A 16,888-nucleotide genomic window follows, 5' to 3' on the forward strand; every position below is an offset into this window, starting at 1 on the left:
GGAGCGGCTGGGCCCGTGAGCCATGGCCGCTGAGCCTGCGCGTCCGGAGCCTGTGCTCCGCAACGGGAGAGGCCACAACAGTGAGAGGCCCAAGTACCGCAAAAAAAATTTTTTTTTAATTAAAAAAAAAAAGAATGACAAAGAGAAAACATCTACAACGGTGGCAGAGACTTTGCGTCCAAACATTCTAGGATGAATCATTTGTCGTGTAAATCGAGCCTCATTAGGCAAACCGTCTGTTTTACTAAGGACTGCACAGGAGCCTGTTTAAGATTTAGGAAGAACAGGAGTTTTGAAGAACCATGTTGTCTACACTTCGTCACTCATTTTCAAGCCCAGTGTTACCGTTCAGTTCTTATACAAGAATATCTGAAAACAAAAGGACATCCTCTAAAATGGACACTGGGTGCTCTGAGCGTCGGAGGAGTTGGCCGAAAACCCGACACCAAGCCCTTCAAAAGGCACGTGGGGCCGAACCTCCCTCGGAATCGCCACGGCCGCTGCTCGAAGGCTCCAGGCTCCGCGCCTGACTTCCCAGGGCCGGTGCAGCACCGGGGGCGGTCCGACAGAACCGGCCCTCCTGCCTCGTCATCGCTGCGTTTCTGGCTGGCGGAGCCCGGTCCCCGTCCGCGGCATTCCACGCCTCCGTCTCCGCGGGCGTACGCGGGGCTCGGGAATCACCTCGGGAGCCCACTCAGCAGCGGGGAGGGCGAGAGCGAGGAAAGCCCGGGCTCCCGCTGTAACCCCCGCACTCAGCGGCGTCCCCCACCCCTCGGCGGCGGGGCCGCAGGTACCTCCTCAGCCGCCTCAGCAGTCGGCGCTCAACTGGTGGGCAGCCCGTCCCGCCGCCGCCACGTCCGCTCAGAGGCCCTTCGGAGCCGCGTTCCCGCCGCTGGCACCTGACTTGACTGACTGGCTGACGGACCGACCCGAGGCTGGAACCCGCGCCGCCGCCGCGACCGCCGCCGCCGCCGCGCACGCGCTCCTCGTCCGCCTCCGTTCCGGGGCGGCCCGCGGGGCGGGAACGCGACGCCACGAGCCGCCCGCACCTGCCTGACTGACAGGCGGACCCCGGGATCGGGCCTCGTGCCGGCGCGCGCACGCGCACGCGCCTGGCGCGGCTGCCGTCGGCCCCGGGGGTGGGACCGCGCGGCAGCGAGCGGGCGGGGGGCTCGTGGTGCGCGCGCCCCGCACCCGAGGGCTGCGGAGAGATATTTTGGGTGGCAGGAGGCCCCTCGTCATTTCCGCCGAGCTGCTGGTCGTGCCGGGGGCTTCACTCTCGCGCACGAGGCGAACGGGCAAGTTGGCTGCGGGCGTGTGGCGGCAGCTCCTTCCCTTAGCGCTGCGACCCTCGGCAGTGCAAGCCATGAACTGAAGCCCCGGAGGGACGGAGACCCGAGCGGAGTTGCGGAGCCACGGCAGCAGCCGCCGCCTCAGCGGGGAGCGAGCAGACCCGGCGCGGACCCGCGACCCCGGCGCCTTTCCCTCCCAGTCGCCGCTCCCACCGCTGCAGCCGCGAGACTCGACACACAAAAGCCGCCTTCTCCGCGCCGCCCGCCCAGCGAGGCAGCGGCCAGCGAGGGACCCCACCTGAGGGCGGCTCAGGCTGTTGAGTTCGTTTTGTGTCTGAGCTCCGAGCTCCGCGCCCCGCGCGGAACCGACCCTGTGCTCATGGCTCTGATCATGGAACCGGTGAGCAAATGGTCTCCGAGTCAAGTAGTGGACTGGATGAAAGGTAATGACCGCTGTGCGGAGGGCGAGGCAGCCCTGGGGCTCGGGGTCCCGGCGCGCGGGAGGGAAGGGGCGCCCGCCGCGGCCGAGCCCGCCATCGGGGCTGCAGCCGGCTGATCGTGGGGCGCCGAGGGCGGCGGGGGACCTCCAGGGCTGACTGGGGCTCGGGATCCCGGTCTCCTATTGTCTCCAGCCAGTGGCTTCCCAGCCGGAGAGGGGCGCGGAGAGCGCGAGGGTGGCCGGGGCGACCCGATGGGAGGCTGGGAGCCGGACGGCGGAATCCCTGTCAGTCTTTCCGGCTCCTAGCTCCCCTTGGTGCCCCGAGGCCGGGAGGACGTGTCGACCCTGCCTTCTCCCCTCAGGGAGGAGCCCCCAGGGACGGTCGCCCGTTCCCCGGCCCCTTTGTTCTTGGGAATCCTGACGCCCCCTTGGCGGCCGCCCCTGCCAAGTGCCTTTTCTTGCGCCAACTCTCCCTGCAACTTTTAAGCCCACATAATGGTGTCAGGACGCGGCCGCCGGGGTTTGGATCCAGAGAGCTCCCCCTCTTCCCCAGGTTGGGCTGAGGATGCTCGGGGGATGCGCTGCTTTGGGGGAGAGGAAAACATGCTTCCCCTGGGACAGCATCTGCGCTGGTATCTGTGGCTCCCTCCTGTGCATCTCCCCCGCGTCCTTTGCCTCCTCCTCTTCTGGCCGCTTGAGGCTTTGAATCTTAAGGCTTTTTACTGGGGCCTCGACCCCAGGTGTAAAGTGATGCACATTCAAGTGCCCCCTCATTTATTCCATCTTGAAGACTCTCCCCTTTTTTCCCCTGGGCAATTTCTAATAACCATACTTAAAGACATTCGCCCTCTTAATCTCAAACGTGGGCTTTTTCTCTGTCCCTGGGCTTTCCTGCCTCACTATCTCCCTCTGTTGTCTGTTGTCTGAGTTAGAGGACCCTCTCCTCACGACCACTGCGCCCCCTCCCATCCCCAAGATTCCTAAGATTTGGGGAATGCTGACAGGGGATGGAGGGGATGGACAAAAAAGGATTCCTCGCCACACTTGGGAGATGTTAAGAGTTTTGCTCGTGGTTATTCCTAGTCACAAACTCTGGGTAGATTAGTCAGGGACCAAAGGCTTATTATTTGCAAATGCCGTTCCAAAGATGAGGGAGCCCTTTCTTAGGGCTTGCTTAGCAGTCAGACTTTCTAAGCTCCAGGTACTTTAGAACGAAAGTAGGGTGATTGGAAGTGATTGAGAACGACAGAGGGAAACTCAATTTTTTTTTCTTTTTCCCCCGAGCCTTTTCAGCCTCTTGCTTGTCTTGTGGATTTTCCTTTATCCATTTGCTTTCCGTTTATTCCCTTACTTGCCCGTTTATTCTTCATTTATTTCGTTTTTCTTTTCTAATATGTGGAAAGTGCTTTGTAACTGCAAAGCGCAGTACAAATGAGAGTGTACTGAATTAAATCGAATTCATTATTTATCGACTGCCCCCCTGTGTGCGGTGCATTGTGCTAAGGTGCCATGGGTGCCATGACTAAGACAAAGTCCTGCAGTGGCTCATTTTTTTTTTCTGTTTCTTCTTCTGTTTTCATATTGCTATTGAAATTCCGCTCTCCTAGATTCCCACCAATTTTTCCCCCCTTCGGATTGTCAGATGCAGGCAAACATCTAACTTCTGTGTTTCTCAGTCATGGAAGAAAGAGCCAGAGCACATGCGAAAAGCAAGAATGCTTAATTAAAACCCTTTCTTTGAATTTGCCTAAAAGATTACTTCAGTTTGAGTCTTGTTACTGAAATACTCAAAGAAAAGCTATGTTGGCTCCATGGGAGTCAGATTACCTTCAGAGACTACCTCTCACAAATTCCCATGATGCTTGTAGTGAGTGCTGCATACTCCATCTTCTTCACCTCCCACCCTCCCAGTATATTCTTGCACTTTCCCCACTCTCTACACTTTAGGTCCACTGAAGCACGTAGAACATATGATGTACATATTCTGACACACATTTTTAGTTTCTTAGTACACTAGTCCTTTAAAAATCTCTCCAGCCTAAAATGCAGCTTCTTTGGAGCTGGGCTAACATCATTAGCTGTGATTTTAAGTGATTGTTATATTTAAGTTGAATAACTTATTTTCATACCTGTTGGTGATGCATCTTAGAGCTATTTGAAAAGACAGAATTTGTGTATCTTTGTATACATTAGACTGGAGGAGAATAACTCATGTCATTATCTGTATATTTCCCAAACTGCTTACTGCTGAAATTTTCATAATCTTCATATAAATTTGATTTGATATATTATCAGAAAATAAGGTTTAAAAAAATACTAAGATGAAACAAACATTTCCTCAAATTAATTAACTTAATTAAGGTAACGTACACTATTAGCTTAATTAATCCCCCCCACCCTTTTCCCCAGATAAACTTTACAAAATACACTTAAAAAATACTTTTCACCCTTTTTTCAGATGCACTAATGTTTAAAAGTCAATTAATTTAGGCTGTAGCTTTGGAATGGCCAAACCTCAGTTAGTGTTGTATAATGTATAGTGTTATAAAGGCAGTACCAAAGGATGAACAGGACTTTTGAACAACTGCAGCATTGTGGGAGTTCTTTAAAACATGCTCCTAATGAGACAGTTTCATCATCCTTAACATTTAAAGTATATATATGGCATATACTTTCACCTAGTCACAATCATAGATGGTTATAACTCTCTTTAGTAAGGTATATGCTTTATGCTCTTTCTAGGGTATTTTTTTCTTCACCAAACAGAAAAGGAACCATTAAGCATATAAGAATAGCATGGCCATATGTTTAATGCTTCCAGACAATTTATAGAAGTGCAATAGAAACTCAGTCAGCAGAGAGGCAAATGAAGGGAAAAACCCCTGGCTGACAAGATTATTAAGCTTTGGTAGAATATATTCAAGATTAATTATGAAGGACCATATATACACTGCCATTCACTTTAATTTATTACTTTTTATTAAAATGTATTTGAGGGACACATAAGTATTAAATTTATATTAATTATTATTAAAAAACGCTATGAGGAAATACTTCCTTTTTTTTTTTTTGCTCACCCCCAACTCCACTATTTGTGAAATCCAATACTCATTGAATTTTCTCCTGACAATAAAAATTTGATGTGACACAGTATCAATGTTAGTTCCAGTAAATATATGAACTCCTCATGAGTCAGTAGAATAAGCATTTATATCCCACATTTTCCTGATAGTACTTCAGGCTATTTGGAAATGTCTCATAGCCTTCAAAATTAATTTTAAAAATTAATTTTATAAAAATATTTTTTGAGAAAATCAAATACTCATCATTTAGTGCTTGGAACTAACCTTTTTCAGTTGGAAATTACATTCAGTCCTCCTATAGTTTTGACAAAATTTTAAAACATAAACCTTTTTACAGTGAATAAAAGCAAAGCAGTTATTGTGAAAAGCTATAGGTAGAAAAGTAGGCCAATAACTGTTTCTAATTTTTGCTCAGTCTGTTACTCTAAAATACATTATTTCTCAGCTCCTGTCTGTTCACTTGCAGGGCCTGGAAATATTTCATAATCTGCAGTGCTTGAGTCTCCTTTTTTTGCCTTCTGAAATATAACAAAAACCTTTGAACACGTTTGGGCCCCTGTTATTAATTTTATCGTTAATTTTCCTTGTCCATGTCACAGCCAATAATTCCAGTTTTTTTCTCACACCTTTTCTGCCTTTTGAAATTCTTTCAAAATATCCAGATGACTAAGATAAAGTTATTTTCCGGGGCCAGCTCCCTTTCTGACATTTTTTCCAGTGATCTTTAATCCCTTTCTGGATCACATAAAATGGATTATTGTTTTCAGAGTCAACTGACAGGCCCCGCTTTGCTGATCTTCTCTTATGGTCTCTGTGACTTAGCTCCATGCACTCATATGTTATTATGATTCCTAAAATCATCTAAATTTTTAAGATAGCCTCTGAAGCCATCCCACAATTAACTGCTCTGGTCTTTCCTGTTTACTATAAACCATTTTCTTTAAGAAGCATTCACTGACTTCTAATTTCTGTCCTGATGACTCAGCCTTCTTGAGGACAGAAAATGAAATACGTTATTTTAGGTATTAAAAAATAAAGATAAAGCCAACGTTTTGCATACAACCCTAAAAAGAGGAAAATGCAGTGATGAAATAAGGTCTATTTAGTATAACAGTTTACATGCTCTAAAGGAAAATGTGTCCAATAACAGAAAGCAGTTTTGACAGGTACAATGCCCTTTAGTAATTTTTTTCCCCCTCATAGGACCCAGAGCTGAAGTTGAAATTTATCTTAATCACGTGAAGGAAAATGTCAAAATTTTGAGTTAAACTGTTTTGAGAGAGAGATCAGAATAATTTTGTGGCAGGAACTTGAGAAGTATACACCGTAAGGGAAAAAAATATATGCTAAATGTTTAAATTGGTGCTATTACCTCTTTTTGAAAAATTAGGTTTTTTCTCAATTGCAGCATGACTAGATAGTAACCAACAATCACCTGCTTTGGATTTGACGTTTTTGGAACATGAATTCTTGTCATTTTATACAAAGAGGAAATTTACCTTTTTGATATGTAGAGTTTAGTTCACAAGAAACGTTTTGTTTGTAGTGTCATTAACATTTGCTCCTTAAGGTAACACGCATGATGTAGTGCATAGTAGGAAAAAAAAAGAGTATATTTATGTAGATGTATTCTAGTTCTTAGATATTTACTTAGTACTTCAGCATGGAAGGTGCTTTGATGGATGAATTTAAATAATTCCCTGCTTTGGAGAAATTAGTCTCTGTAAGGGATGGCAGTGACATTGGCAAACCTATGCCAAGACAGAGACAGGTACCAACTAGTACATTTGGTAAATTTTAAGAGTTTGCATATGTATACAAGCACCAATGGAAAGAGAAGATGATGATTTTAGTAAGTCAGGAAGGAATCTATGGGGAAGGTTTGAACAACTGTTTAAGCAGTTTATTTAATTAAGGTATATTCTAAGAGGGATGTATTCTAAATGTAGAAGCACAGCAAGAGACTCTAGAGTTGAGATGGGGCGATTAACCAGAGGGGTTGAGTCTACATTTGTCTGGTTGAAAGAGAAAGGTGGGCAGTACAGGGAAAGTGAGGGAGGAGCATGAGTAGGTGGCCCAAAGTACAAGAATAAAGACAATAAAACTCTCATCATGTCCTGAGTTTAAATAAATACCACATTATAAAACTTTGGCTGCCAAAAATAAGCCCATTTCTGTTTCTCAGGAATAATTTGGAAATAATGTTAAAATGAGTTATTTTGAAGATTAATTACATCATTAACATTATGTTGTTGGATATTTAGAATTTTACTGATCCAAATTCTTACATGAAGAATGCAGATTGGCTTTTAAATGTTGATGTTGTTCTTAAAGCAATGATAAATTATCATTTTCATTCATAGCAGAGTGACCTCAGATTAGGACCTAACATTTTCTTCATGACTTTTAGCTTTCTATGTGACTTCCCTCACACACAGGCTTATTGTGAAAGTTGAAGCATTAGCTTCTATAAAGAGTCCTAGAAGGATGGATCATCAGTACTAATTTAAAGATGGGAGAAAGGGAGGGTAAGTAATTTGAAAAACAAAATGGAGTCTAAAGCTTTATATTTATGAGTTTGTCATGGATTAGTGTCTGGCTGAAGAATAGGCTCATTGTTTTGAATAGCATTCAGTGAGTGAATTCAGTTTTCATGCATAGCATAGGCCTGTGCTACCCAAAATGGTACATTTCTGTGGTTGTGAGCCAGATGATCAAAAGCCAAAAAGTTGATTTTTGCTAAGTATTTTAAAATATTATTTTTATATTAAAATAAACATAGATATTATATTCATGGTATAGAAAGCAAAATTGGCATGATTTTAAAGATGAGACCGGAGGCTTAACAGGAATTTTAGACTTGCAGCAGGCTGTTTAAAGCTGCATTTCCCAGACCTCCCAGGGTTATGAGTACACTCTGTTCAGCAGTTATGGATACATCAGTGGAAAAGTTTGAGAAGTGGTGGTTGGGTTTAGAAAAGGTAAAATTTATGTACTCTGCTTCCTCTTTTTCTCTTCTTGCAAAGGATAAAATATTATCTTTTCAGTCAAGGTCATGATAATTACAGCATCCTACTTTGTTTGATCCATAAACCTGTAGTCAGGATGAACTTCTTGAGAATGATTCCCATCTAATCCTATCTTCCCCATCAGCTTAAAAAATTTAATGGTTTCTCACTGTTTTTAGGATAAAGTCCTTAAAATGGCCTATAAGACCCTGGAAGGTTTGGCTGTTGCCTGTGAGGTAAACGTCATTGCTAGCACTAGCTACTCGGGCCTTCTTTCAGTCCTGTTTACCCAGCCCTTGAGCCTTTGAACTTTTTCTTCACCCAGTTAAATCCTGCTCATCCTTCAGATCTCAAGCCTTCCCGCCTCTGCCTCAGAAAAGCCTTCCTGAATCCCCAAATCACATCATATCCTCAGTTATGCACTCTCTTGGTACCGTGTATATCTTCTTTGTTCCATTTGCCAGTTTTATTTTTTACCTTAATTTGTATGATTATTTGATGAGGGCAGGGAACCCATCTTTTTGCATAACAGTGCATAAGAAAGTATCTGGTGAAAAGTAGGCACTTAGGAAATATTTGTTGAGTAAAGGAATAAATAAATTTATTCACAGATTACTGGTCTGTCGACAAATCTGCTTTCCTAAATGACGATGCACGTAAAGTCCCTTATAATGCCCTAATGGATACTTCAGAGACAAGTTGTATACTGTGCCAGAATACAGTGTAAGTAGGGTTGCTTTGTCCATTTTTCATAGTTGTGTTGCTGTCTAGCCAATTCAATGATCTAAATCATGGTGTAGATTAATTTCGCTAAGAAATGTTAATAATTTCAGTGAATCTATAACACTTCTGTGTTTATGCTATAAATATTATTTGCTGATGTCATTTCATAGGCCAACACAATAGGCAAACTTCTACTTAAAAAATTAAAACATACCCCTTTTCTTAAGTATTTTCTTTCATACAAATTTTCTAATTGTTTCTTCATTTTGGTGTTTTTAAAAGAACACCATATATTTTGGAATGCATGGTAGAATGAAATTGAAAAAAATGCCTTACATTTTTCCTCTTAAAAAAGTAAAGAAAATAAAGTTCATATAAGAAATTTAAATGTATTTTTCTGTTGTGAGAAGAAAATGCCCTTTATTTGTTAATATAGAGGATAAAATGAAAAAAAAAAAGCCTGTTAGCTTAATGAGAACCATTATCTTAATGAGAACCAATATCTTCTCATATTTAATGTTGAATTTACATTTTTATTAATAGGAATAAAATTAAGATATTTCAAGATGCATCTTAAATCAGCATTTCTTACATAACTTCATCTCACTCTGATTTTGAAAAATAAATTTTAATTTTTTAAACCAAATATAAATTTATTTGGACTAATTTTTTAAGAGCACTCATTAAGAACCTATGTAGAGTTACTGTAAAGCATAACTTGTTGAATACAGGTGCCTCATGTGGATTTTTTGTGAATTACATGATACTGGATAATCACTAGTAGGCACGTTATAGAGATTTTTTTAATAAAGTGTGCCACTCCCCCTAAATTTAGAATTGTTAAAACATAAATCAGAATAAGTGAAATTTTTAAGACTTTAACATAACTTTGCCTGTCTGTTAACTCTTAATAAAACAACACCTTCAGGCTTAAATGTTCTAGCTAGCACTGCAAATCAGTGGATTGCAATTGTGCCCTGGTTTGAATTACAAATAACCATTAAACATGCTAGTATTTTTTTTAACTTGAAAGATGTATTTAGTTTCTTGTTCAATTTCAATTTAAATTACAATCATTAATTCTAATAGAAGTTTTCATTATCTTAATCTTATTCTTGCAATTTCAGGAAAGAAAGGGTTGTGGGTATTTGCATAAGTTCATTGAATTTTAAATTTTACTAAAGTACAGTAACTGCTGTTTTAGTTTTCTGTGTTCATCTATTGAATATTTTGTCACAACATAAAATTGTTTTAAAAACCAAGATTCATTAAATAAACCAAAACTCGCAATGGCATTAATGTATTCTAGTTTGCCACAGTAAAAACACTGTTACTTACATAACTAATACCAAATGTAGCATACTTGTCTGTTTTATATTTACTTGACATTAACGTTCTTGGAAATTAGTCTTATTAGGTAGGTTGGATAGTCTGATAAGATGATAGATAGGAAGAAACTGCGTTGTTACTTGCTTTTAAAGTGTTACCCAATATCCTCTTGTTTGTTTGTTTGAACTTTTTATTCTGTTTCAGCCATATCTGCTATTTTTTTAAAAAATTTATTTATTTATTTTTGGCTGTGTTGGGTCTTCGTTTCTGTGCGAGGGCTTTCTCTAGTTGTGGCGAGCGGGGGCCACTCTTCATCGCGGTGCGCAGGCCTCTCGCTGTCGCGGCCTCTCTTGTTGCGGAGCACAGGCTCCAGACGCGCAGGCTCAGTAGTTGTGGCTCACGGGCCTAGTTGCTCCGCGGCATGTGGGATCGTCCCAGACCAGGGCTCGAACCCGTGTCCCCTGCATTGGCAGGCAGATTCTCAACCACTGCGCCACCAGGGAAGCCCCATATCTGCTATTTTTAAAATGGGCTTGCAACATGGTTTCTGAAGTAATATCTACAAGAAATCAATGGAAGGCTGACTTAGATCCTGGATTTTACTTTTTCCAACTTGTTTACGCAAAGATTATGAAAGAATCTATTTTGTAGCAAGATGTTAGACTTCTAATTAATTTATTAATAAAAAACCTTTGAAATACTGGTTTTAAGTAATTATGCTGAATGAGTAATTTCAACAGCATTAGCTGAATTCTTGTTATAATTTTGGTATGTTTTATATGTGTATGTGGGAGTTTATTTCAGCTATGCATATTATTTTCAAAATGTTTGATAGTCCTGGCAACTTGTGATTTTTTTTCACCTGGCTGAGCAGAAAATTCATATTTTAATTTTGTGTAATTCACTTATATTTTGGCTGTGTAAACAAGGTACTGGGCTATTAAAAATATATATGAGAGAAAGAGTTGTAGACTTGTTGCTACTGGTGCTCAAAATAGACATTATAGTCCAGTTGCTAGTTTTCCTCCCTGCCTGCCAGAGCCTGTGTGGAAACCAAGTTCAGTGTGGTGCGAGCCAGCATATGGATGGCAAGGCAGGTGCTCCTTCCCCATTTCCCTCTGCATTGGTGACATGGTGAGTTTTGCGACAGTCTCTGTTGGCACCAACGTTGCATTAAATTAATGACAGGTTTGCTTATCTAGAAGGCTGCTACCTTGCCTTCCAGCTGTCAGACCAAAGGCTTTCAATTTGATGTTGAATTGTGACAAGCAGAGAACAGCTCATTCTATGGAATGTTTAGATCTAGATAATTTTTCTTTCTAATCTGTCCCTAGACATAATGTTTTAAGTCTATTTATGGTAAAAACATGCTAATTCAGATTCTGTTTATTTGGGATTTGTGATAATTTGAGTAGGTTCCTATTGAACTTTACTTTTGATATGTGAAGAAAGGGCTTGCTGATCAATCTAATAATGTAATTAAGATTGGAAAGAAATTGTTTGACCCTGGAGGATGTGGTGTTTTCAAGTATCGTACTTTGCCAGGAGCCATTTCCATAGTGAAAATATGCAAGCTAGAAATGAGTTATATTTTTAGTTAGAATTTCTGCATACTTGGTTGGAATCCGTTTTTTTGACTTTTTGGAATATTTTTGCAAACATCCTGTAGTACAGCTTGGTTCTTCCCCGCATTGGCCCGTGTTATAAAGGTCTCATGCATTTCACATCTATTATTAGTAGTAGTACTTAAAAGTGAAATAAGGGACAGATGTTAACACCCTTTAACAGGTAAGTTACAGAAGTTAGGCAGCTCAACAGAGATGTACACCTGTTCAGTGATAGAATTAGGTTGAACATTAACTCTTTTTCTTTTCTGCCTACTGGATTGGATTTACACTTTCGTGGATGAAGAACATAGTTCAAGTTTATACGTAATTATCTTCAGACTTGACTTTTTAAAAGTTTCTGAATTTTCTACCTTTTAAAAATTGGCACCATTTAGTATATAATAAAGAGTACTTTGAAATCAGATGCCTGTGTTAGTTATATCTAGGCTCCATTACTTCCTAGCTGTGTGATCTTAGTGAGGGAGAGTTGAAGTAACTTGCCAGGTTTTCTCATTTTTGTAAAATAGGGGTGATAATATTACCTACCTCATAGGGTTATGGTATGCTTAAAACGATGCCTAGCACACAGCAAGTGCATGATAAATGTCAGCTTTTTTTTTAATTAAGGAAGAAGTTTCATTCTATTGGTAATCTTCAGAGGCAGAACTGTCAACAGATAATATTTATTGACTGCTTACTATATACCATGTACTGTGCTAGGTGCTTTCCCTGCGTCATCTTATACTTATCCTAGCCCTGAAAGGTTGGAATTATCCCTGTTTTACAGATGAAGAAACTTTTTCTTAGAAACATTGAATCATTTGTCCTGTATACCCAAATATTTATCAAGCAGGTGTTCAATAAATATTTTGAAGAATGAATAAATATTAAGTGGAAGAAGCAGAATTTGAATGAATTTCTAACTGGTTCTAAAACATAATATGCTTACCTTGCCTTTCTACCAGAGGTAGATGTGACATGAGAGGAATCCTGGGAACATTTGCAAAGATGTTGATGTCCTCTCCGTCAGACCTACTTTCTTTAGTGTGTGGTAAGGTGGGGTGTGGTCATTGGGTTCTTTTGACCTCTATAGGGGTGTGTGTGTGTGTGTGTGTGTGTGTGTGTGTGTGTGTGTGTGTGTTGTGTGTGTTGTTTGTTGGTGGTAAAGCGTTTCCCCTCAAAATAGGACTTTGGCCAGTGACAAAAATGCCACATACAACTATAGTATTGGTGACTTTTTTTTTTTGACCATGCTGCACGGCATGGGGATCTTAGTTCCCCGACCAGGGGTCGAACCCGTGCCCTCTGCAGTGGAAGCACGGAGTCTTAACCACTGGGCCCCCAGGGAAGCCCCTCATCTTTCTTATTTTGAAGTGAACTCCAGGAGTTTGACGCTCTCCTCTTCTGAGTCTAGACCTAGGCAAAAGATCTGCTTTAGGCTACTACTACTACCAGCCCAGTTCTGAGATGTTTTGTTCTCAAAGGATTGCTAATAAAAGTACATGGTGCCTCATGAAAAGATGCTCAACATCACTAAGCTTCAGGGAAATGCAAATCAAAACCCCAATGAGATATCACCTCACACCGTCAGAATGGCTGTCATCAAAAATACCACAAATAATAAATGTTGGCAAGGATGTGGAGAAAAGGCAACCCTAGTTAATTCGTGGTGGGAATGTAAATTGGCACAGGCACTATGTAAAACAGTATGGAGATTCCTCAAAAAATTAAATAGATAGAACTACCATATGATCCAGCAATTCCATTCTTGGGTATATATCTGAAGAAAATGAAAACACTAATTAGAAAAGATACATGCACCCCAGCATTCATAGCAGCATTGTTTACAGTAGCCAAGATATGGAAGCACCCTAAGTGTCTGTCAACAGATGAATGGATAAAGAAGATGTGGTATATATACATACACACACACACACACACACACACACACACACACAGAAAATGGAATATTACTCAGCCATAAAAAAGAATGAAATTTTTCCATTTGCAACAGAATGAATGGACCTAGAGGGTATTATGCTTAGTGAAGTAAGTCAGACAGAGAACGACTTACTTGAAAGTGTATGTTTTCACTTATATGTGGAATTTAAAAACTAAATGAATTAGAATAACAAAACAGAAACAAACTCATAGATACAGAGAACAAACTAGTGGTTACCAGTGGGGAGAGGGGTCGGGGGAGGTACCAATAGGGAAGGGGAAGGGGATTAAGAAGTACAAACTACTATGTATAAGTTAAAATAAACTACAAGGATGTAATGTACAGCACAGAATATAACCATTATTTTATAATTCCTCTAAATGGAGTATAATCTGTAAAAATATTGAATCACTGTGTTGTACACCTGAAACTAATATAGCATTGTAAATCAACTATACTTCAATAAAAAATTAAAAAATTTGTAAAAAAGAACTGATACTTCCAGTAAGTATGAATAAACACCTAGAGTATTTAAAAAATATATTTAATATGTACTTAGAAATTTAAAAATCCCCTCCCCCCCAAAAGTAATGGTGCCTGATAAATAGATGTTCCTAAGGAGCGTTACATTTTACTACAAATACAGGCATACCTTGGAGATATTGTGGGTTTTGTTCCAGGCCACGGGAGTAAAGCAAATATTGCAATAAAGTGAGTCACATGAATTTTTTGGTTTCCCAGTGCATATAAAAGTTGTGTTTACACTCTACTGTAGTCTATTAAGTATACGATACCATTATGTCTAGAAAAGTGTGTATATCTTAATTTAAAAATACTTTATTGCTAAAAATTGCGAACTATCATCTAAGCCTTCAGCAAGATGCAGTAGTAACATCAAAGATCACTGATCACAGATTATATTGCAAATATAATAATGAAAACGTTTGAAATACTACGACAGTTACCAAAAAGTGACACAGAGACATGAAGTGAACAAACGCTTTTGGAAAATTGTCATGATAGACTTGCTCAATGCAGGGTTGCCACAAACCTTCAATTTGTACAAAACAAAATGTCTGCGAAGCACAGTAAAGTGAAGTGCAATAAAATGAGGTACACCTGTAAGGGCCTTGGTTATATTCTGTTGTTTATATTTACCTAGTAGTGGTTAACATTGCTATCTATTGCAATACATTTCATTAGTGTTTCTTTGAACAGCAGACTTTATTCAGTACCTTTCTGTAGCTTGGAAACCCTTATCTACCTAGTAAATGGTAATTGTTCTCCCCAAGTTATTTTGTTTTGTTTGGAAATTATTTTATCGTAGACCAAATTGTGATATGAAATGATAGCATAGTAAATCACACAAAAAACATATATGCTGCAGAAAATTTAATCATTATCTGTCAAAAAACTATTGTGAAATCATAAGATACAGAGTGGTCAAGTTGAGCCAGAGATGTTTGATCAATTGAGTACTTGTAAAGTGGTAATGATAGGTACAGTTACATCCACATTATGTTTTAAAATGATACACATGGTTTTGCTTGTGTATCTAAAATATATATTCTGGCATGTATTTTTGAAACTTAAAGTAAGATTTGTTCAGAGTAAAAACAGATGATATTTTCTGTTTCTCCTTATTTTCCTTTAATAGACTTGAAGTGAGTTTGCTTTAGGCTGGAAGTTTTAAAATAAGTGAAAACAACTTAATTGTTCTTTGGTTGTGGAGAGAATGATTTGAAATCTCTCACTTTTTATGAAAGCTACAATAGCCAGGACAATAGACATTTAAAAAATAACATCAGCTGTGAACTGTGGTCATTACCAACTATTTTGAAGTTGCCTTAGCATTGTCCATTTGATTCTGTAAAGCACTTTTTCTCTCCTAATGTGCTCATTATCTTTCAAAATCCATACAAATTAAAATTAATTTTGTTTGGGCATGTTTTTGAGAATTTCGTCACTTTTTTAGAAAAAGTTGTTGACATCCTGTGTTGATAAGTGGTCTGGTAAGAGATAGACTTTTAAATATGGTAACATAATGAATCTCCATCTACATTAATTTTAAGATGGGTCTAATTTAATATTTAAACAAAATGGTTTCTAATTTTGAGGGGGTTTTTTTTTCAGATGAGACTGTTTTGCCAGCTTGTTTTTACAGTTGTGACCAACACACACAGAGAAAATAAATACTGGTTTGTAGGGCAAAAATAGAGACACAGATGTAGAGAAAAAACGTATGGACACCAAGGGGGGAAAGTGGCAGGGGTGGTGGGGTGAACTGGGAGATTGGGAGTGACATGTATACACTAACATGTATAAAATAGATAACTAATAAGAACCTGCTATATAAAAAATAAATTAAAAAAAAAAGAAATACAGCAAAATAATACCTAGGGATCTACTACCATTTTTCTTCCTACTGATGTACCAGTAATAAGATCACAAAAAATTAAGGCTGGTCATGTATCTCTAAAAAATAAGAACTTAAAAATATATACATCACACACACTCACCCCTACAACACTATTATTACACCAAAATTCATTTCTTAAATATCTAGTTAAAATTTTTAGTTTCATAAATGTCATAAACATTTTTACAGTTTCTTTTTTCCTTAAATCAGGATCCAAATAAAGCCCACACATTGTAATCTACCTTATTTTTTTTCCTACATCAATCCTTTTGGACTCAGTACTCGCTTTACATGACAGACATTATTTAATGTCTCTTGAAATAAAATTCATAGATAATAAAACCTACCTCATATTATTAAAAAATTCACTGTAATGCCTTTACTGTAATAAAAAGGGAAAATAATTTAAAAATATAGGTTTTTATTGTATGTAGGTGCTTAAAATGACTGTACTATAAAAAACTATAATTGATATGTTTGCCTACTTATAATGAGCATACCTGGATTTAAGACAAGCAAGCAGTAAGTTCAGAAGTCATTCTATAAGTACAAGAAAATGGAAGAGCAGATGAATTGATAGACACTGGAATAAAAATGAGTATTAGAACAGGTAACAGGCTAGACTCATTTGATATGTCACTCTCATAATTCCTGTTGAACATTTAAAAGTCATATTAAAAGGAACCTCAGCTTTTTGGAGAAATGGAAGATTCTAGAGCTGAGAAGGGAAAATTTAAGATGAGTCTGGAGCATCTTGTGCCAGAAAGTAAGGAAGTGCTCAGAAAACACAATGATGAGGGCACGTCACAGACTTGGAAGCCATTCTGATAGAGCTCTCAATGGCTGAAGCTGGAACAATTTGAGCAACAAAAATAGTATTGGATTTTAATTCAGTGCATAAAATAAATATCTATGAGTCCATACTGATGTAAATAAATGTCTGAATAAAGAAAGAAATGAGGGAGGAGAGAAAAGTCTCCCATAAAGATAATTCCAAATAATTTATGTAGATACTCTCCTCTCAAGGAAGTGTCACTTAACTCCCC

The 16,888-nt window shown here is 39.5% G+C and overlaps 2 protein-coding genes across 10 annotated transcripts in view; one reads left to right on the top strand and one right to left on the bottom strand.

Moving 5' to 3' along the window:
- LOC114484736 (laforin) overlaps window positions 1-1,368 on the bottom strand; it is a 184,283-nt gene extending 182,915 nt beyond the window's left edge. The window contains exons 1-2 of the mRNA XM_028482886.2: window positions 1,288-1,368; window positions 795-1,201 (exon numbers count right to left, since the gene is read on the bottom strand). Of these exons, the coding sequence (XP_028338687.1) occupies window positions 795-1,201; window positions 1,288-1,368 (488 nt within the window). The remainder of the gene's footprint in view (window positions 1-794; window positions 1,202-1,287) is intronic.
- The window catches only part of CNKSR2 (connector enhancer of kinase suppressor of Ras 2), a 258,842-nt gene continuing 243,085 nt past the window's right edge, over window positions 1,132-16,888 (top strand). For 5 of the 9 annotated variants that reach the window (XM_007126579.4, XM_055081924.1, XM_028482781.2 and 2 more), the window contains exon 1: window positions 1,132-1,735. In XM_007126579.4, coding sequence (XP_007126641.1) covers window positions 1,672-1,735 — 64 coding nt within the window. In that variant the 5' untranslated portion in view covers window positions 1,132-1,671. Of the gene's footprint in view, window positions 1,736-12,478; window positions 12,533-16,888 lie in introns of those variants that run through there. The other 4 variants (XM_007126580.4, XM_007126581.4, XM_024115262.3 and 1 more) reach the window with 2 other exon arrangements.

Source organism: Physeter macrocephalus, chromosome 21 (assembly GCF_002837175.3).
Source record: "Physeter macrocephalus isolate SW-GA chromosome 21, ASM283717v5, whole genome shotgun sequence".
Taxonomy (NCBI): domain Eukaryota; kingdom Metazoa; phylum Chordata; class Mammalia; order Artiodactyla; family Physeteridae; genus Physeter; species Physeter macrocephalus.